General features: G+C 33.0%; 1 protein-coding gene across 3 annotated transcripts in view; it reads right to left on the bottom strand.

Moving 5' to 3' along the window:
• The window catches only part of FSTL5 (follistatin like 5), a 728,230-nt gene that overhangs the window by 69,285 nt on the left and 634,740 nt on the right, over positions 1-24,205 (bottom strand). For all 3 annotated transcript variants that reach the window (XM_032633746.1, XM_032633747.1, XM_032633745.1), the window contains one exon: positions 16,206-16,324. In XM_032633746.1, the coding sequence (XP_032489637.1) occupies positions 16,206-16,324 (119 nt within the window). The remainder of the gene's footprint in view (positions 1-16,205; positions 16,325-24,205) is intronic.

The following is a 24,205-nucleotide window of genomic DNA, read 5'->3' as shown; positions in this document are numbered from 1 at the left end:
CTGCTTCATCTGCCGTATTCACCAGGCATTGCACCTTTGGATTTCCACTTATTTCATTTTTTACAAAATTCTCTTAATGGAAAAGATTTCAATTCCCTGGAAGACTGTAAAAAGCACCTACAACAGTTCTCTGCTCAAAAAGATAAAAAGTTCTGGGAAGATGGAATTATGAAGTTGCCTGAAAAATGGCAGAAGGTAGTGGAACAAAAGGCTGAATACGTTGTTCAATAAAGTTCTTGGTGAAAATGAAAAATGGTGTCTTTTATTTTTACTTAAAAACCAAAGGCACTTTTCGGCCAACCCAATATCTTGAACATCTTTGACAAGAACCTATTTCAGGAGACTCAAACTCTACCTAACATAAGTACTTGAGAGGCATGAAAAGGTGGGAAAAAGTGGGACCTAAGGTTGACAAAAGGATCTGAATATAGGAAAATTGTTTACAAATTCTTTGCCGTTGTGTAAAAGCTCCCAACAAAACCTGTCAAAATAACAGAAAGTGTGAGTAACCTGACACTAAACTGTCAGTCAAAAAACAGCTGAACCAGGAGAAATTTCCACCCCTTTGTTTGCTACAAAACTAGTCAACAGTAAAATAAACTGCTCTGCTGGGAATTATTTCCTATTTGTACGCTGTCCCTATAAGATGGCCCTGACCAGACTCACAATCACGTTTACAAAGCCATTAAAAGTTTCCTGACAGTCACCCTGAATTTTCTTTGCTTTGCTTCATGCCATTATTGCTGATTATAGTCTATTCGGTCCCATTTTACAATAGCACTCCTCTGTTTTCAGATTACATAGATTAGTATTTATTTCTGTGGATAGGAAGAGTAGGGGAATATTTTTCACATGCATTAGGCACTCAGTGATAAAAGGAAACTAAAATATACAAGAGATGCAAAAGAAGATTAAGATAATACGTACTGATGAGGAAAATTGTCAGAAATTATATCAAAGAGTATCACTCAATCATTTTTATAGAAATGTATACTGCCTTTGAGAGTTAAAGGATTAATAGGATTTTAGAGCTAATGAAGACGAGTCAATAATAAAAAGACAATTCTAGCTCATAATTAGAATTTATCTATTTCCCTTTGGGTTACTTCCATATTTCATTATGCAGTTCCTATTTATGTATTATCTTCTTCCAAAATTTTAAAGGGATATAAGATGTATCACTAGTGATGATGGAAATTTTGATTTAGCAATTAAAATAGTGTTGATGCGTCCTGATTTGCTAACCACAAGTTATAGCTCGAGTAGATGGATATACATACTCATCTTCTATAGGACTTGATCATTTTCATATATTGTATTGATGACCAATTAAAAAACCTTTTCCCTTAAATCTCCAATCTCCCATCTTTCTTTCCTCCCTTTCTTCATAGTCTACCTCTGTGTCTTTCATGGTGAGGATGAATGAATTTGTCCCAAGCACATCTGTTTACCTTGCATCCAACTCAACAAGTTTCTGTCCTTATTCCTTCCTTGCATCCTTCTCTCTGATCATGGTTTGTCCACCATCTTTTGCCTGAAGACAGAATCTGCCTACATTTTAATTATAACTTTAGCTATGTCTCCAGGTGTGTTGGAACATGCACATGCCCCTGTAATTTAAGTAAACATTATTTGGATTCACCTGCTTTCCCTTTCAGTAATCCATCTAATTTTCTTTAGACTTTAAACAAGCTGTCAAGAACCTTAATTCCATTTCTTGACCTTTCACTCTAAATTGCTCAAACTTCAAACTTGCTTTCCAGATCCTGTCTCTTCCAAAAGAGAGTTCTTGAAGAGTCACAAAGAGCTTTAGAATTTGCGATCACTGCTCTTCGGTTATTGCTGGGGAACATTTATTGAACACTTACTATGTGAAAGATATCATGCAAAGCTCTGTTTGGAAATAAAAACATGAATATGTGTGAATGCCTGCTCTCAAGTTGCTTATAATTTCTGCCATACTTAGCTATTTCAGACTCTTGATTCTTCCTGGAATGTTTTTTCATTCTTGTAAGGCGAGGAGCAGCAAACCATGACCCCAGGCCAAATTCAGCGCACTGCCTATTTTGGTAAATGGCCTAGGAACTAAGAACACTTTCTGGTATTTTTTAACAGTTGAAAAAAAATCAAAAGAAGAGTACTATGTTGTGATGTGTAAACATTATCTGGTATTCAGATTTCCATAAATAAAGGTTTATTGGAACACATCTACACCCATTCATTTAAATACTGTCTATCTCAATATCAAAAAAGCAAACAACTCAATTAAGAAGTGGGCAAAGGACATGAATAGGCATTTTGAAAACACACAGATGGCCAACAGACACATGCAAAGATGCTCAACATCACTAATCATCAGGCAAGTGCAAATTAAAACTACAATGAGCCATCAAATTACACCTGCCAGAATGGCTATCTTCAAAAAGACAGCAAAAACTATTGGCTAGTATGTGGAAAAAAAGAGAACCCTCATGTGCCGCTGGTGGAATTGTAAGTTGATGCAGCCACTATGGAAAACCTTATGAAGCTTCCTCAGAAAATTAAAAATAGAACTACCATACAATCTAGGAATTCCACTTCTGGGTATTTTTCTGAAGGAAACAAAAATTACATTAATTTGAAAAGATATACGCACCCCTAGGTTCACTGCAGCGCTAAGTGCAGAAATAAGTATATAACAAATCAGGTGACCTAAGATGTACACACCCAATTTGGGTACCACATTATGGGTTCACCCAAGGATAGTATACAGATGCTCCTAGATACAGAGTGAACTATTGCGAACGAATGTTGCATTAAAGGTGGAGAGAGAGAGGGTTTGATGTTTGATAAATATGTAAACATATCATTAAATTTGAAAACTCCTAGACGTATTGTCGACCTGGTTCTCTCACTGATTGGGATCAGGTCATTAACTATTGAAAATAAATTGCTTTCAGTAGTTCTCATTGTTTAACTTTACTGCTTCTCTACCTATCAGGTTCCTAAGACTGGCAGAAGAGTCCGCTTTCTTGGAAGTAATTGAGAATTGGGAGGAAAGTGAACTTTTGCAAAAAGGAAAAAATAATAAATAAACCTTACTCAAAATGTGTAACTGTATTCTTTGTTGTTCTCCAACAAATGGCTTGTTCTCCAGCTAGAGTGTTCTCATAAAAATCTTACTAAAAAACCAATGATTTTCCACAGCAACTAAAGAACACATCACACATTTTATTAATCAAATTCTTTTTAATCTACATTTGGTAGCCGTGTTTCCAACAGCTATATGGCTCATCCTAATTACTGTGGGTCTTACTAATTTTCTTCTTGTCTGAATTTTTGTAGCATTTATATTTGGTGCCACATAACTTGGCCTTTAATCAGGTATTATCATCCCTGCCTAAAATGTTAGCCTTTGCTATTCCTGTATTTCTACATTTTACAGACATACTGGGGAAGGTACAATATTTCCTCAGTAAATACAAGTTTAAATGTCACTTATCATAGAAAAAAAAAGGAGAGGGGATCAAAAAGTGTGTATTTCTCAAACATGTTGTTAAACACTATTCCATGTCATCCAGAATCATTGAGAAACCGAATTCTAGAACATCTTCAAAATATAGTCTGTGGATAGCTGCCTGTTGGCATATCGTTCCTTACCAAGCTGAGAATAGTACAGAAATGGAAAATAACCATTTAGAATCTTTTCTAACAATTTGCCATTGACATAATATCCATAAGCATGATCGGCGGACCCATCTCCTTTAATAGGGTTTAGACAAGCTTGGGTGTGTCAGGCGTGCCTGGAGGGTTCTTTTCCACAAATGTTTTAAGAAGCTCTGATTTTGAGCTTTCTTTTCTTTTCTAGTTCTCTCTTTCTCTTTTAAATAGCTTTAAAATACATATATATCCAAAACTGTTGCAATCTGAGTCTACTGAGATAAATAGAAAAGGGAATGAAACACTTGACAAAATAGTGTTCACTTTAATAAATGCAATGTTCAGTTTATCATGAATCAAAGAAATGAAACAAGGGTTCTTTGTACTGAACTGGAATGTTTAGATTACGATTTCCAGGATTTTTTTTATAATCATGAATATATATATACATATATATATACAAGGTTGAGCTATTTGTCAATACACTAGATATAATGTATTCTTTTAATCTTGCTTTGCAATATAAAAAAACCCTAGATCTTACAATAGCATGTTAAACAATTTAACATCCATGGTTATCTCCCTTACTGGACCATTTTTTTTTTAAAGGCAATGAGGTTAAATTACTTTCGTCAATTTTTAGTCGAGATCACTGCTTATAACCCAAGTGATACAACTGCTTATTTCTACAGTTAGATATATTCAATTTATCTAATTCTAGTTCCCATTTCATTTATGAAAATGTCATAAACAAACTAGTTCATATTAGTCAAAGCATAGGTGGCCATGGAAATTTAGGGGCTGATTTGCCTTAATTTGGCCTATATAAGAAAACTGTCAGATAGTATGATTTTGATTCTAGGATATCAATGGTACAAAGACCACAGTAAAGAGATTTTCTTCCTTTCTTTTAACATAAGGAGAATGCATGTATGTCCTCCAGTGTTATAACAAAAATGGAGCAGATAACACTATACAATCATATACTGAGGACTGATTTCTCTTTAGCCGCAAATTATTAGAAAGATTAAAAACACAGGCTTTGAGGTCAACCAGAATTAGATGTAATCCAGTTTTACACTCATATTAGCCATGTAAATACTCCTTTTAAGCTTTGTTTATGTCACTGGTACAATATCACCAATCACATAGGATTATTATGTTTGTTAAATGAAATCATGTTTGAAAAGGTCAAATGATCAATAAATGTTACCTGTTATTTTCCTATAGAAAATTCACTATGGGATATATTTCATGAAAACTATAATAGTCTACACATTTTTCATCAAATATTTTTTTTTCAATTTCCCAAAATGTTTTAGAGGGAAGTTCACTGTGTATATTTAAGAATTTCAAAGAGTTACTTTAAATACAGAATGATGCTTGCATATGTGGTCAGGAGAACTTATTTTTCCCTTTATCACTTGGCAGTTCTATGATATTGAGCTAATTATTTGTCTTTTCTCATTTCCTTATCTAGAAATTGAGAGGATTAAATTAGAACTTGTCCATGGTTTCTATAAAAGAAAAAAACAAAAAGCAAAGCTATCTGAATTACTTCTACTCTGCTTAAACAGAAAATATATTACCAGTTTATAGAAATATTATATTAAGTCCACCCATGTTGTTGCAAATGGCATAATTTCATTCTTTTTTATGACTAATATTCCATCATAAAAAAATATATAAATATACCACATCTTCTTTATCCATTCATCTGTTGATGGGCAATTGGGTTGCTTCCATATCTTAACTATTGTAAATAATGCTACAATGAGCACAGAGGTTCATGTATCTTTTCAAATTAGTGTTTTCATGTTCTTTGGATAAATATCCAGAAGTGGGATTGCTGGATCATACGGTAGTTCCATTTTTAATTTTTTGAGGAGCTTCTATACCGATCTCCACAGTGGCTGCAGCAATTTACATTCCCACCAATAGTGTAGGAAGGTTCCCTTTTCTCCATACTCCCGCCAGCATTTGTTATTTGTAGACATTTTAATGATGGCCACCTTGAGAGGTGTGAGGCGAATAACCAAGTTAAAAGTAAATAAATTTGCAGAGCGTTAAATTTCAAATGTCTGCAAAACATGAGAGAAGAAAGAACTCTACATCTTCCGCCAGTGCAGGACTGAACGATCTGTGTGTCGATTCTCCTGGTTCTTGTAAATGAGCCAGAATCCTGGCTGCGGGTTGGTCCAGGTGTCAGTGGGCACTGAGAATCCAGGGGCAGGGACTTAATGACTTTTGGAAAAGGCATAAACTTGAATAATGGTGAGACAAGTTAAATATCAAGACCACAGGTTTCACATTAGGTCCAAGAACAAGTAAATAGAGTTTGGCAAAATGTCCTTTGAATTGAAAGCTAACATTAAGCACTAAAGAAATTAGACAAATATGGGGAATATCAGGAAACGTAAATTATATGGACCCGCAAGGTTCAGGAAGGATCAACTCAATTAAAGGGCAGTTTAGATAGTTGGAATTAAAGAATTAGTTGTGTTTAATTTCATTTCCCAACGTGTTGAAGATTTGATTTGTACAGGAGCAATGGTGCTCCTTCCTAACTTTATTTAACAAAGCACAATTGGTAAGTTGGTTAGATAGGGTGAAAATTTATTATTAAAAATTTCTTTTCTTACCAGATAACACATGAAGTTAAATGACCACACAAGAAGAAAAAAAAAAAAAAAGAATGGACTTTAGTATGTAAACCTCTCCTTAAAATGTTGAAAAGCTCATCAAAATTATGACATCACTATGAAAACTGATGGATATCATGGAAAGATAGAGGTTACTTCTTTCAAATATGTTCTGTACTCTAGTTTCCTTAAGTAACAATAGAGAATATTTGCTTAAATGGTCCTTTCCAGCTACTGATTAATAGTCAAAATTAAGAGGACTACTTTAAGAAGACTGTTTGGATTAATTTACCTTGACACTTCTTCAATTGGAGCATCAAGGTAAACTAGTCCAAATAGATTCATTTAAAATGAGTCATGTACCACAATATTCATTGCAGCTCTGTTTACAATAGCCAGGACATGGACACAACCTAAGTGTCCATCAACAGATGAATGGATAAAGAAGATGTGGCACATATATACAATGGAATATTATTCAGACATAAAAAGAAACGAAATTGTGTTATTTGTAGTGAGGTGGATGGACCTAGAGTCTGTCATACAGAGTGAAGTAAGTCAGAAAGAGAAAAACAAATACTGTATGCTAACACATATATATGGAATCTAAAAAAGAAAATGGTCATGAAGAACCTATGGGCAGGATGCTAATAAAGATGCAGATGTAGAGAATGGACTTGAGGACATGGGGAAGGGGACGCTGGGACGAAGTGAGAGAGGGGCATGGACTTATATACACTACCAAATGTACAACAGATAGCTAGTGGGAAGCAGCCACATAGCACAGGGAGATCAGCTTGGTGTTTTGTGGCCACCTAGAGGGGTGGGAGGGAGATGCAAAAGGGAGGAGATATGGGGATATATGTATATGTAGAGCTGATTCACTGTGTTATAAAGCAGAAACTAACACACCATTGTAAAGCAATTCTACTCCAATAAAGATGTTAAAAAATAATAATAAAATAAAGTGAATACTGCAAAAAAATAATAATAAATAAATAAATAAAATGTATTTTAAAAGCAAGCAATTTTGTTTTGATAGATTTCACTTCTCTATGTTCTGATCATATTACCAAAGAAAATACAGATTTTGAAATAAATAATACCTATGAGACAGATTATCAGGCAGGCAAAGAAATTACTTCTACAAGATAGGATTGAAGTAAAAACTTGAGGTTTAGTTTGGGGAGACCATAAGCCACATTAACAAACTGTCATTAAACCTTTAAAGGACTTTCATGTAGATTCTATTCCTTGATTCTTTGAAATTCTTATATTAAAATAAAGTAAATTAAATGATTTCTTATTGGTATATATCTGTAGGACACAAAGGAAACAAAGATAAACTTTTAAGGAAAAGGGTCAAACAATCTGAATGACATGGAATATCAGAAACTGTAAGTTCCCCTTTCTTTCTTTAAATGCATGAGTTTTGATAATGCACATTTTACAGATTTCTCTTTTTGGGGACATTAGTTGAGGACCAAGAGAGGTTTTATTAATTGCCTTTCTAAGAATACATTATGTAATCTCTTGCTCTGAATGGCTTATTTTGTCTTGTAACTGTTTTAAAAATGTTGACGTACAAGAATGAATTGAGGGAATTTTATGATTGTTGCATTCTCTATATTTGTTCAGTAGAGTGTAACATCACTTAGGAATTGAACTTTTTTCTATGCAACATAATCTCACAATGCAGATGGCAAAGTGTCATTTTGATGGAGTTCTGCATCTCCCCATATTGTCCAGCAGAGGGCGCCTTATGTGGAAGGCAGGCTTAGTCGTTTTTTCAAGATTATTATGGACTGAAAAACATTCTGAAATGTGGTAGATTTATCTTCAAAAATTATAAGGCTCCAGAGAGGATAATTATACGCATACGCGTACTTTTAAACTGTATTGTAATTCACACAGTAATTTGTTCCACATAGGAACGCCGACACTGAGAATCATTACACTTTTTCAGGTCAACATTCTTTAAAAATTATTTTAGCTTGCTTTACGACATTAACTAGTTAATTATTATTATTGAAAATGACCTTATATTCTCTTTCTTAAAGGTATGAAGTGAGCGGATTCTGGCCAAATAATTTATACACATAGGTATTTTGCTGTGTTTGTATCAATTAATATAAAAACCATAAAATACACCCATTTTAAAATATCTTGTAAACCTTTAGAAATAAATGTTACATAAAAATAATTTACTCCTGTGCCTATCTTCTTTATAGGTAAGAAGAGAGACCAAATTTACATTTTCTTTGTCCTTTTTCTTTAAAACTATATCTTTATTCTATTGCCTGCAGAATTACATTTTCTCTTGTCTCTTTTCACTGACAAATCTGATAGGGGTTCTGCCACACTATCCAGCTCAGAAATATTCTTGAGTAATAAAGTGAAGACAATATTGAATAAGAATTCACCAAAACTGCCTCTGTGACTTAGTTCAATGTAAATCCTTTATGTATGCAGATTATATAATCTGATATGCTATTTTTCATTTGCATCTTTCAGCTTTCTAAATAATTTCAAAAGTAAACTATCAGACATAAGATGATATTTTGCAAAATTATATTCACAAGTAACTATGCTGAAAGTTATATATTAAAGAGTGACTTTTTAAATGAAAATGATACTAGTATGTGGATTTTTAAATATGAGAAAAAAAGGAGTTTTAATGGGCAAAAATTAGCAGCTTAAATAGTAATGGGATGAACAATAATTTTGAGGTTTAAGTTTTGTTTTCCTTGGGATTTTTATTATATAGTTGTATTTTAAATATAGATTTAAGAAATTTAGAAAACATGTAACATCATTATATGATAAAGTATATGGAGAAATGCAAAACTGTCATTGTAAACATTTAGCAATATTTTCAAAAAAAATTTAGTGATTCAAACATTTAATAAAATAAAATAAAGCCATTAATTTACTGTATTGTTTTCCTTCCTGCACAGCCTCTCACATTATTCAAACTGAGATTAATGACCTATCTAAATACGAAAAAGATATTAAAGAAATGACAAGTATGAAATTACAGTTTTCAGTATGAAATTACAATTTTGACAACTATTGTTGAAATATAAAATATAAGCAATGAGAAATCAAGCAAGAGATCAGTTAAATAGAAATTTTAAGAAAGAAAAGGAAAAGAAAAATAAGGACTAAGGTTTAAATAAATCATTAAAATCATCAATCTAACCCTCCATATGATAATTACAATTAATCTTGTTACAGTAACTTTTCAACATATTTAGAGAGAAGAAAATTTGGAAATTAACATCCTTCAGAGAGGAACGTCACTAGAAAATACCTAATATTGATAATTCAAGAAATACCATTCCTGAGCATATTACTTAAAGTGATTAAATGTAATTGGTTGCATGAAGTCAGACTGGGGCTAGTAAGGTACAGAGTAAGAAACTACTACTTCTGTATTATTTTATTTTTACCACATGCCAATCTATTACCTTAGACCAGAAACTGTAGTTTAAGAGCCACAGAAGCTAGATTTATGTGAGTTTTGTAAGTCTCAAGTAAAATGGTGTTAAGTTTCAAGATATCTGTATGAATAACTTTTATGTTAAACTCTTCAATTTTACCCTTAAGAAGTTTCTATTGAAATTCCAAATTACTATAAGTACATTTCTTTCTCAAGTACAGAAAAATGTGCTCCTAGGTGTGTGTAGTGAATCCTTATATTTCACATAAAAAATGTGATGGCAAGAGACTGTTTGAGACATACATAATTCTGGTCACATTTACCAAATAACTTGGCGGGCTCTTATTAATAATCTCTTAAAAACTAATATGCTTTCTTAGATAAGATTACTTGATCCAATTAATATGCTATACAACTCCATTAAGATGCTGTTGCATGATTTACACGCTCCCCGCTGCTCTCCCCCTAACGTTAGCCTTGCCTACTTCAAGCGTAACAGAAGCGCAATGTGAGAATTTCAGAAGAGTGTGATTTTTAATGAAAGATTACAAGGCCCCTTTAAATCCAGGGCTTCAAAGACCAATTTCATAAATTTATTTCTTTTAAAATCAACAGCATAATCTTCTAAGGAATAGTTAGAGGTAGTTTGCATTGCTCTCTTTAGGCAGCTCTTTGCAGGATATCATTGTAAGTGCAAAGGAAGCTCTTTGCAGGATATCATTGTAATGAAAGCTTAAATTTTTATCATTCTAGAACTCTTTGTAAGTTAAGCCATGTTTGAATAGAGACCCACTGAGAAAAGAATAAGTGGGGAAAAATTTCGATTACCTTTCTGAAATATACAGTGGTATTGAATTCAAAAGGTTGCTTGATGTCTTCATGGAGACATGAATTGCCTGCATCATATAAAGCGGCTGGTGTTTTAACAATTATTTTTCTGGACAGAGTTTGGAGAAGTAGTAACTGGATTAGACACAGAAGGAGATGCTGAAAAGGGGGTTTGGAAGTATTACCAAGGAAATGGATAAATGCCCTGAAGGCTGCACTGCTTGAGAAGAGGGAACGCCAGCAGAGAGAGAAGTGTGGACACAGCAGAGAGAGCTGCTTCCCCATTTCTAATCTCAGTTTCAATTTCTTGATACTTGAGTATTCTGCACACTATGGACACAACCTGTTCCTATGTAAAACCTCCATTCTAATAGAGTACCAATCATATTCATTTATAAAGTCTAGGTAATTTTCTTATGTGGAAATTCCAAGCCTAGAAAATAGACATTTTAGAGGTGATTCACATCAGACTTTCTGCAGAAACTATGATCCTCTGGAGTTAGTATCATTTAAGTTGCATTAAAACCAATAACAGAATCTTTGCATCCTAAAATATAAAACCCGTGCATGTGGGACTTCCCTGGTGCTCCCGTGGTTAAGACTCTGCTCTCACTGCCACGGGCGCAAGCTTGATCCCTGGCTGAGGCACTAAAATCCCACAAGCCACGCAACATTGCCCCCCAACCAAAATACACACACACACACACACACACACACATCTATATACTTAAGACCCACGCATGATAAGATTTGTGTGATTTTTCTTTCAAGTTCTTCTAGTCCCCACGAAAGAATAAATAACATGATGGTATGTATGGAGAACAGCAGCTGGATCTTAATAAGCGAACAGAGAAGGAAGTGAAGTAAAAAAGCATTAAAGATTAAAAGAGTTGTGGATAAGGTTGACAGAATACTTGAAAACCAGAAGAGTGAAACAGCTGGTAATCTTGCAAAAGCCTAATAATTGAAACATTTTTCCAAACCCACTTCAGTTTGAGTTCTCAAGTTATAAGCCTGGGATAGAAACCTATTTGCTTGAAGTACACACTTACTGTAGTTGACAAGATGAAATCATGTATACAACTAGGATAAATAGAGCAAGAATCCTGTCTAGTTAGGCTGCATCACAAAAAAAGGAAAAAAGATAGATGAAAGTATAAATAAAAGCATGTTCTATGAATCTTCAACCAACTCACTACCAAAAGCTGAAACCTAATGTAATCTGACATTGCACCAAAATTGAATTTTTATTTAGAGCAAGCAAACAGCAACTTCTGAGAGATTTGAGCAAAGATTCTGTATTCTAAATATTTCAGTTTTTATCTAAACTTTACTAGCCAATGAGTTGTATTGGGAATTGCAATTCTCTTAATATCAACAGTGACTTTGAAAAATATTATTTTTATGTTTAATCCTTTTTTGTGGGGAAAAAATGATTCGAAAAGACTCATTTCCACTACTCACAATCAAGTGATTTATCTTCTAAAATCCAGAAGAACTAGCTTTCTTTTTTCTATAATAGAACTCCAAACTATCTTAGACTGGGCATTTGAACAGTATATTTTGACCGTGTGATCTTGAATTAATAGACCCATGAGGTTATGTTTACCCTGAAACAATTCAGTGATCAATTATTCTATGAAACATTTTTCACAAGAAGAACACTGTTTTGTGGGAATGTAAAGTAAGGAGAGGTGAGGAGGGAATTAGATGTACACATCTTTAAACTCAGGCAATGCATAAAAGAATGAATAGCCTAAGGCTCTAAGCAATGGAGTTTTCCTTAAATTCATTTCACAAATGTTACTCGACTACCTGCCATGTGTAAGTACATTGGGAATAAAAATGCTAATCAAAGTCTTGACTAATAGAGGTAGTAAGATGTGGTGGGTTGTTTCCTATGTCAGCTTGGCTATGACTAGGCTATGTCGCTCAGTTGTTGGTCAAGAACTAGTCTGACAGAGAATGGATAAACAAGGTCCTACTGTAAAGCACAGGGAACTATATTCAGAGTCCTGTGATAAACCATAATGGAAAAGAATATGAAAAAGAATACATATATATATGTATAACTGAATCACTTTGCTGTACAGCAGAAATTAATACAACATTGTAAATCAACTATACTTGAATAAAATAATAAAAAAAAGAACTAGTCTGGATGTCATTGTGAAAGTATTGTGGAGGTGATTAACATTTACAATTAGTTGGCTTTATAGAGACACAGATGTAGAGAACAAACGTATGGATACTTAGCGGGGAAGGGGGGTAGTGGGATGAACTGGGAAATTATGACTGATATATATACACTATTATGTATAAAATGGATAACCAATGAGAACCTACTGTATAGCACAGGGAACTCTACTTAATGCACTGTGGTGATCTAAATGGTAAGGAAATCTCAAAAAGAGGGGATATATGTATACGTACAACTGATTCACTTTGCTGTACAGCAGAAACTAACACAGCATCGTAAAGCAACTATACGCCAATAAAAATTAATTAAAAAGTAAATTGAATTGGTTAGCTTTAAGTAAGACAGATCACCCCCCGTAATGTGAGTGGGACTCATGCAATCAGTTGCAGGCCTTCAGATTTGAGAGTGAGGTTTCCCATGGAAGAAGGAATCCCACCTTAAGGCTTCCACACAGAAATCTGTTTGAGTTTCCAGTCTGCCTATAGATGTCAGACTCAAGACCCCAGTGTTGACTTGTATCAGCACTCCGCTGGCCTAATCTGTGGATTTTGGATTCCAGACTGAACATCAACTCGTATCTGAATTTCCTACTGCCTGGCCTGCCCTACCGATTTCACACACGTGCGTGCCACTCCACCCACCAGTTCCAGAGCCAATTCCTTAAAATCAGGAGATGGAGGCAGACAGTGATGGAGAGATATAGACCCAGATCCAGATCTGGACATGGATATAGATACTAATCCTATTGGTTCTGTTTCTCTGGAGAAAAATGTTCTCTTGACATAATACTCAACAATTTTCTCATGAAATTATTTTATAACTAGAAATGAAATCTAGTAGAATGTGGCACCAGATAGCTTACACACTCTGAAATGCACATCTTTTGTGTTTAAACAGAAATAAAATAGCTTCATATAAGAAACACATTTAATCCAACATTTATTCTCAAAGCATACTGCCGTCAATTTTTCTTTTTCTACTGCTGTATACTTGTGTATCATGAAAGTGTCTGGGTATACATATTCCAATTATTTAAGCTTATCTCACATTAAGGAATAACAAAATAAGAAAGCAATACGAAATAAAAGTTTATCTACTCTAGCCTTTATTTCATATATATGGGCTATAATAACTGCATGAGAAATATGTCTCTCTTTTTTGGTATAAACAAATGCCTGTATTCTCCATTTTACAATATAATCAGGATGTAGTTTTAGCCAATTATCCATTCTCTATATTATCCTTAGTGGTTTAACAAATATATTGGTCAGCTAATATGTATTTGTATTTTAATTTCAACATCCAACCAGTAGAAATGTCATAAATTTAAACACACACAATTTGATAGTTTCTCTCGTCTTAAAAATACAAATCTAACTCTTCTTATACTTTTTGCTTAGTCTTCCATTAGCATATAGAAAGTCTTGTAAATTTTTGTTTTATATAAGAATGCTAACTTTCTATCCTTATATTTCTTTCTATTTTGCAGTATGAATTTCTAGCATAATCCCATGTGTAAGATGGCTGTAAGATTTCCACGGGCGGTGATTTGAAAAATTTGATGCAGTCAATTAGTTCTTTATAACTAATAATCCCTGCCTTGTCACTGTTGTGGATAAGGGTTCTCAGGTTGAAGGAAATGAGTTAAGGCTGTCATCACTGATGTTTGGTTTCTATCTCCTCTTCAATTTTAATTTTTTATAGAAAAGTATACATAATTTATATATGTATGTATATAATTTCTCACTATATATATATGCATGTGTATATATGTGTGTATGTATATATGTATATATATACATATATATATATATAGAGAGAGAGAGAGAGAGAGAGAGAGATCTATTTGTTTTAGGAGGCAGTCTAAGTAATCAAAGGTTTTAAAAAGAGACATTCAGGTAAGTAAACTTCACATCCCTATTTTCCAGACATGTCACAAAACTATCACATCAATTTTTCCTTGCTTTTTCAGCTTTAGATTCCAAATAGTTAGCTACAACACTGCCAATCCCACAGGGATCAGAAACACTCTTTTGTTAAATGATTTTGTTTTGATTTAAATAACTATTTTGATGCCACATTTCCAATATCTGTGTGTTAGCCCAAATTTCTCATCCATAATGTTTTTATAAAAATATACACATGCCATAAAATTGAATGACCTGTTTTATCAGAAGCAAATATTTATATTTTTATATGTGTTTCTTTACATACACACACACCTTATTCAAAATGGATTTAGTCAGTATTGATATCTGATTATAAAACAAAACAAAACTGCACGTACAATTTAAAGTGTTTTCATACTTGTTAAACTTATAGTTTAACAAAAATGGTAATGATTCTATTCAGTAATTTAGCCTTTAAGTGAAATATTTTTAAATTAAAAATAGTTTCTTTTGTTTTAAACACTCATAAACATATTGAGTTAAATCATTTCCTTTATTTAAAATAGGATGTCATTAGATTGCTTTGTCCTACAGTGTGTCTGAGAGATGCTGGCCTATCTTATCTCATTCTCGTATGTTTTTCCTTCTTCTCATTCTAGGACATGGCTTTAATTTTTAAATTGTTGTCTCCATAATTCAATATGTGGCAACACTGGCTACTGGTAGGTTCAAAATAGGAGTTGAAAGTAAAGGACCTAAACCAGGGCATTAACATCTATTTTGCTCATATCTTGTCGCCATGTCAACCTTAAAATGAGTATCAAGACAGGGTTGCATTCTGAGGTCTACCAATATCTTACCTTATTTTGGGTGTCTGGTGCATGCCTGCACTTGTGTGGGAACACAAAGGTAACATGGGTGTCTTTAGTATTACATATTTTGGTGTACACATATTTATGTGGAGATATACATGCCAGAGCAATATAAAATTATTATTTCTTATCCTGCACAGAAGTACGGTCCCTAATATGTATAGGCAAGATGCATTTTGTCATATATTCTTCTATTTTCTGAAAGCTGACCAAAATTTTACAGAAAATAAATACTTCTGTTAAAGGTAAGTACATGTAAATAAATAAAGGTACATGAAAAAAATAAGATGAAGAATAAATGGGCATCAACGTTTATAAAGCATCTAATATACCTCAGTTTCCCATCAGATTATTTATAGGCTATTTTCTTTCATTACGTTAAAGTAACCATTGCCTGCCAAAATGGGAGACATTCTAAATTAAGGAACAGGTGAAGTTTTTATGCTGTGTTCAGTTTTGATATTTCACCTCTAGTGCCTTTATTTTAATTACAAACAGGTCATTACGAACACACAATATATTATCTTCCTCTTTAAGTATAAAACCTGCATAGAGTAACAGACAACATCATAGTTTTAACACTGTCCTACCCACATGTCTCATATACATGTAGATTTCATTGTATTTCCAAAATACAATTCTACTTAACAAAATTACTATATAAAACTGTAAAGGAATTTTTAAAATACTTGCCTGAAATCCAAGGAGCTTTTCACTAGGCTTAATGTGCCTCTGAAATTCACATTCTATGGGTTGTATCACTTTGATTCCATCTTCATAAAACACATAGAACATGTTCCCAATTCCCAGACCTTAGGAGTAAAAACACATTCAAAAGTTCAAAATAAAATTACTAGAAACATTTACAACCAAAACTCAGTGCCCCTCACACTGCTGGTGAGAGATCAGTTTGTGAAGTCCTATAATGCTACTAAAGCAGACCGTGTGAGACCTTTACCATACGCCCAAGCAGCTCTGCAATATTATGCACACAGCCTACTTCATCTCTCTGATCTGCAAGTCAGTGATTTCTTTAACATAATTCAACAAATGTTTCACATATTTAAAAATAATTATAAATGGAGATAAACTCTTTGATACATAGATTATGTCTGCTACCATCCTTACTTAATTTAGGTGCTGATTAAGACAAAAGTGCTTTTTGAAGAATCATATTTATTCTATTTCTATTAGAGTTCCCTAAGGGAAATAAAATGGCATTCTTTGCAGGAATTTAGCTTATATAGAGACTTTTAGAAACAAAAAGACCAAGTTCCCCAGATTTTGGAGAATATGTATTTTCCTAAAATAATGTTTGTAAATATAATCCTACTAGAGGTCTCACATATCACTTTTCATATTGACAAAGTTTGGGGTCTATTTCTCCAGTTTAAAATTTGAATTAATTTAAGGTCTTGCAAAAATCTCATTTAAACCATACTTTTAATTACTTTTCACAGGGCGGGTTTGGGTGTGTGACATCTCAGAAATTCATCTCACTTATATTATACACCCACACCTCATGGGTACGGGATGCTACAGGTTAGACATCTGGAATGCCGTGGAGTTAACGGTGGTCTGCACCTGGGGACTTGTCACGTATGATTGCACACCTGTTCTCTGTGTTTCCTCTGCTTCTGCTTTGTCCCAACATGTCCAGACTAAGAGCATGTAGTTCTCCCTTTCCTGATCCTCAACTGAGTACCTCATCCAGGGGTACTGCTTTGCACAATCATATTTATTCAGTATAACTATACCGCACATAAATCAGTGAGAGCTAATAGATAAACAATTATACTGAAATCCTGATAGTTTGAAGAGCAAATCATTGTTCTTTAAAATGCTTAACTTTGAAAATCATCTACTTTTAATTTTTACTTCACTTGAGGACACCTGCAAGGCCCATGAAGTCAAGCCTGAGGATTACAATAAAAGTTTATTGATTTGTAAAAAAAAAATTTGTTTATTCAACTTAAGCCACATTTATTTTTGTTAAATATGTTCCTAGTTAATTTTAAAAGTCACCATCTATTCTTATGAGTCAGAGGAAAATGTATTCGATCATAATTATCACTTTATTGGTGTTTATACAGAGTGAAATTATTTCTAATAATGCATATATATTTTAAATGATCCAGATTATTTTGACACATCTTATTATTGGTTTTTTGTTTTTTCCCCCTTGGACTTATTATTGTTTTACAAGTATTTTACAGTCCTCATATTTTAATACATGCAATCTTTATCAGTTAATTGTGCATTTTAATTCCAGAGCACACAATGTTACAATGAGATATTCCAGAACAGCAGCAGAAGTAGCAAGAACTAAATTCAAGTTATGTCTTCATAAAATAAAATTTACGAGTTGTCAGCTACAATTTATAAGTATAGCTTTGAATACAGAGGGATCAATTCCATACCAAAAGGATAAAACTTACAAAAACTGCTTATGCAAAAAATTGATTTGTATTAGCAAGCTTCTGTGTAAACATTGTCAGAAGATTGATGTGTGCTATGTATCAGTGACTAGCAAATTAACAATACTGGTAGTTGAAACTTGGATCTGATTTTCAGTTGTGTCAGTTACATACAAAGCTCATAACCACATTGTCAGAAGGTTGATGTGTGCTATGTATCAGTGACTAGCAAATTAACGATACTGGTAGTTGAAACTTGGATCTGATTTTCAGTTGTGTCAGTTACATACAAAGCTCATAACATTTTTTAATGAACATCACTATATTCTCCTTCAGGTACTGCACAATTCTGCTCCACAGTCAGGAGCCTGAATGTGTTTGAACTTGACAACTACTCTAAGTCCAGACAGTTTGCAAAGTTTCTTGAAGTATTCCCTGCCCTTATTCCTATCGATATTTTTATTGTGTTATTTTACTACATTCTGTGCACAGTACAGTCAGTGGGATTCCACAGATGAAATTTCTTGAGCTGTATTTTCCTCTAAAACTCGCTTAATCCATCCAAATCACTTTCAAAACTGAAAGTCCATTTTCTTGCTTTTTAAAGTATGAGTTACATACACATCAGCATTTTTACAGAGTATAAGCTACTTTCCCAGTTACAAGTTATTGAAAAATACAGATAAAGTTATGCGAGGTTTAGTTTGCTTTTGCATCTTATTGTTTTTGGTGGGAATATAACTCCCTAGTGTTTATGAAATAGCAATGCCAACAAAGTATCATGTATAAATATATGTTAAAATAATAAGATAAACTGAACACCTATGTATCAATCACTCCGCTATGAAATAAAACTTTATCTTCAGAGCCATCTGTGTATTCCTCTCTTCCCTACCTACACGACGGATATTTTGCATTTATTTTCTTGCTAGACATATTTTGTTCATCAATTACTACTTAGGTTTTAGCAGCAGAATTTATAATCTGAATATATGATGCAGATATATATCCTTTTAAATTTGCTGCTATAATATTGTAATTTATTTTGAATATACTAGGCACAGAATGATATGAATTACCTGATGCTTGAGATGTGGTAATTGAAAACACATGCTGATTTTCACTTTGGGGCATTTGTTAGCTTAATCTGTATAGGAAGCAATAACATATCTGTGTATGTTCATTATAACTATTAAGTTTCCATGCCCTAACCTTTTTTTATTTTGGTGTGGGAGAATATAACAAATAGAGATAAACTTAATTTTCTGAATTCAGACAGCTCAGAGGTAAATCACGACTATGGAAGTCACTGTTGTATCGTGGGAAAGTTACTTCCCATGTAATATCTGTGCTGTACTTTCTCCATCTCAAATTGGGAGATAATAATTAGATTTATGCAGCTGTTGTTAAGAAGTAACTGACATGGACAAAGGAAAACATGTAGCAGAGTGACCTGAACTCTTACTGTGAGTTCAAGAAATGGTAACTGTCCCTCTTTTTTATGACTGACATTATGTCTTCTTTGAAACATCAGTGGAAAAAAAATGGTGAAATGGCATCTAACCAAAATGTGATTACTGTCCTCTTGTTTTCCTCAAATCTACTCTGTGAGATATACTACTAGTACATTTCAGTTTTCTATGAGATTGAATTCTACGAATGTGTGAGCCTGCTAAAAGAGCAACCTGATTTTCTAGTAGAGCCGTTCTCAAAGTTGATCCTTTCAGAGGGTCTGCAAAGTCAAAACTATGTTCATATTAATGCTAAGATGTCATCTGCATTTTTCTCTCTCATTCTCACAAATTAGATGCTTCCAAATGTGGAGTGTAGTTCTCAACAGGCTACTTGACATATGATGTTATGAGTGATATCACAACAGTTCAATGCAGGAGCAAACATAGGAATCCAGCATCTTTTATTCAGCCAGATATTTTAAAAATTTGCAAAATGTACAACAGTGAGTCTCCCCATTTAATATAACTTTACAAATAATGTGGTATTTATGCCTACATGTAATGGGTTATTTAAAACAAATAAATACATATTTTAATTTTCTCTGTTTTAATTTCTTATATGGTAAATACAAGTGGATAGAAATAACCCACATAAACAAAAGCTCTTGGAGTTGTCAATAATTTTGAGTCCCCAAAAGTCTGACAACCATGTAGGTCTCAATTACCATTCTCTCCTCATTGATGCTTTCTATTGCAGTTTATTACAAAAGCTCCTGACTTCAGTAAAAGCTTTACCACTCTAGTCACGGTAAAGATTAGGACTATGTGCTGTTTTGTCTTTTTTCATCCCCTGTGAAGACAGACACAGGTACTTTGTCTTTTCCAGGTCGGTTGTTAATCTAACAAAGTACAGTAGCACAAAAAAGTGACCCATAATTTGTTTTTTCTTTGTGAGCTCTTCTTCTCCTTTGTTTTTCTTTCTATACAGAGAGGACATGGCAAGAATTACTTGCAGTCTCATGAGAGAGAAGTATTTCCCAGAGGGTTTTTCAACCAATACTGCCTCTTTAAATACATGAGATGGACTGAGAAAAAAATGTACATAATTCACATTCCTGTCTCAATCCTTTGAGGATTTCTACTCAAGAACAACAGTGTATCATGATAATATAGTTACATTATGTATTATAAATTACATATATATTCCATCATTTATATCAAGAATAACATTTGGTTAATGTGTGATTATTGGATGAATATTTAATAACAAAAATATTTTGTCCTGATGTCTGCCTTCCTCTAACTTAAACCGCCATTACTTTAGCATTTAAATTATGATCAATGGCAAATTATAATCCTACAAAGCACTGATTTGGTAACCAATCAAAGATAATTCAATGTTTGGTGTTAAAGACCTTTATTAGTTGATATTATATCATTCTTTTCCCTTTCAAGTGATCGTAAACTTACTCATATTTTTAATACAGAATTTTTTTTTTTAGCTAAAGAAAAATATAGGCAAAAATAGATGGTCTATATTGCATCTCTCACCTTGAATAACTCAGCAGGGAGGGATTTTTGTTTCATGAATGTTCCCATTTTTGTACCTCTGTCTTTGGAGTTAAAATCCTTTTCACACACATAGCAATACCAAACCATCACACCTCCATGAGATTTCTATGTTACGTTCCACTAAAATTAGACGGACTTCCTCTCTCATTCCTCTAGCAGATATTCTGTGAGTGACTGTGTTAAGCTCTTTATTAGTCACTATTAATCCAGCAAAGTGGGTACTGTATGAACATTATATATTGGTCAGAGTGATATTATCTAAACCCAGTCCTTTTAAGTCAGAATTCAATTTCCTGAACTTCCAAAGATATGCTGAAAAACTTGAATGCAAATTTACATGATTCATTTCACATTTAATGATTAACATAGCAAAGGTTATAACATAATAGAGTATTTGCTATGGAGTTTATATTAGGTGAAATCATATGTATAATTATATATTTACACATGTATATGTGTGTATACATATATGCATACGTGTGTGTATACACATATATCTGAAAATGGTTATCTCTTGTCAGATTCATTTTTGATTTGAAAACAGGCTTATGAGATAATTTGAAGCACTAAAATGTTGACATTTGTTTTCATCAGAGAAGGTAGGGAACTTGCAAATGAAAATATCGACAGCTTTCATCACTTCGGCGATGGCATCGCAGCCAGCCATTAGAAGGCGTGGTCTCTGCCTCACCCAATTATATGACTCACTAAGTGTCAGGAATTTAGAAGCCTCACCCTCTGAAAACTCTCCTTTTTCATTTTAAGTATTTCACCAATATTATTGTGAGCCAGTAATCTGGTCCTGAGAACCTTAGCAATTTTTTTTCTCTAAAAATAACTATACAAGAGGTTCAAGTAGCTCATTAAGCAGGCGTGCATGCTCCTATATTTCCAATGCTCCCCTGCAGCATATAATGGTGTGGACAACAAAATGTGAAAAATCTCAGGCTAAAGGAGTTAAGAGCTGACCTGCTTCCTATTATTCCTTTTTCCCCACTTTGGTGATATTATAGTTCACAAAGCTAATCAGATGATGTAACATGTAAACTTTTTTGCAAGATTTCACTGTAATGTCTACTGGTACCTGGTGTTGGTTGGTGTTAATTAGCCCAACTAATATAGAAATTTATTTGAACCATTTCTATACCGTATTTATGTGTGAATAGATTCATAAATATTTATAAAGAATAGAAGAGACAATTTTTATAAATAGGGAAAATATCAATATATATTTTTTTGCTTTCAAATCATTAGATGTCACATCAAGCCAGTATTTCCCAAAGTAGCTTCAGTTAAATATTGATTCTATAGATATTCATCAAAATAATTTCATGTTATAATAAATTGAGAAAATTCTGTGTCATATAATGAACCACCCGACATCTCTCCTGAAAAGCAGTATATTTAGAAGTTCAGCTTAATCCTGCAGTGAATAAAATGTTTTAAGTTCCTTTAATTCAATGCTTATACAAACATTTATTATTGTTAGACCTTATAACATATACCCAAACTGTTGTCTACTAAATACTAGGAAATACTTTATTAGATTATATTTGATAACATCATAAAAAATATTGTAGAAGAGACCCAATCCTACTGAATCTTTTAATGTGTATTTTGAAATCATATAGGTAGTAAAATTAGTTGACAATAAGAATGATATAGCCTTTAATTTACTAGATTGAAAACACCTTTAGAGTAGATACTAGTTCTTATCTTTATATTTCCAGTGCTTTCAAAGTGTTCTACATACAGTAGGCTCTTTAAAAATATTTGTCAGTAAATGAGTGAGATACTTCTCTTTGAAAACATTGTATTTTTACACTCCTGCTAACTTGAATCACGGCTAGAAAAGAACTGAAAGGTGAACTCAGAAACAGAGGACACTATTTCATGCTTAAATATCCATGTGATTAATAAGATAATATACACGAAATTCAGTAAAGTTGATTTAGCTCACAAAGTCCTGGATAAGCCAGATTCTGATGTATACATTTAAAAATAATTTTTCAGTTAAACAAAATTTTATAGATCTTACACTTGCATGTAAGTCATATGACATTATGAGAGGTATTATCATTTTAAACTCTCTTTCCATTATTATTCATCTAAAAATGCTTGAAGTTCTTAAATGGGTTCTCCCTGAGATAAATTTCTCTTGGCCTTGGTAAGAAGACAAGCATACAAATAGAAAGCACTGCTAGACTGGAAATAAAAATGGACCACAGAAAAATGTTGTTCATATTAGTTATTATCCTATCTTTTAAAAACAGAGGTAGAAAATGGCTTTGGAAACTTTATTATTTTTATTATTTTTTATGAAATAATTGTACACACAGTTGGGGTTCAGTGATTCCTCAAGCTGGTCTATTATCTCTGGCCACCATTATTATTACATGCAATCGTTTCTAATTGTAATGCCTTGCCGATAGCTGTGGCATTATAAAAAGTAATTTACAGATTCCTATGAATCTGAGTCAAGTATATTATTATCTCAAATGTATTATTTTAAATATTTTTATTTCTAAAAAACAAAATGCTCTGATGATAACTCTACATGAAATAAAATATTAAAAAACTTTCCCCCCAAACATTTCTTGTATAAGTTTTAAAATTACCTGCAAAATGTACTAAATAGCTATGATTTCTCAAGCACATATTCTGTGTCAAACAAAGTCATGAAGAGTAAGCACATCACTGATTGATGGAGAATAATTATTGAGAACATATATCTTCAAAGACTAACAGAAGAAAAATTTAAATAAATAAAAATGATTTCATATAATGAATCTCTGTGTGATTTTAATTAATCTGCAGGTCTCCTATACTTTTAAGGGTAGTCTGAAGAATATTATATTATTAGTACATATCAATGAGTATTATAAACTAATAATGTTAATGACTGTTATCAAGGTCAAATTATAAGGAAGAGTTGTTTCACATATTTTAAGGAGATATACATATCACAAATTTGCAAGGTGAGTCCCAAAGTGTATTTCAAGCATTGTTTTAGAAAAGTCTGGCTCAGAGAGGTAAAATGACTCATTCAAATTTTCCCAGCAATTAGCCAGCAAAACTAGATCTGTGGTACCCAGAGAAATATTTGTTTAATCTCAAGAAGGAAGAGAGTATAAAGAAATGTCTAACCCATATGTTAATCATGTCATACCTATTTCAGTAATGATTGCATTTGTATGTTCAAATGCGAAATATCCAAGAGGAATAAAATGAGAAGGTACAGTTACACTAG

Source organism: Phocoena sinus, chromosome 5, assembly GCF_008692025.1.
Source record: "Phocoena sinus isolate mPhoSin1 chromosome 5, mPhoSin1.pri, whole genome shotgun sequence".
NCBI lineage: Eukaryota > Metazoa > Chordata > Mammalia > Artiodactyla > Phocoenidae > Phocoena > Phocoena sinus.
Note: the sequence above shows the minus strand (reverse complement) of the source record. Positions and strands in the feature narration are given on the sequence as shown.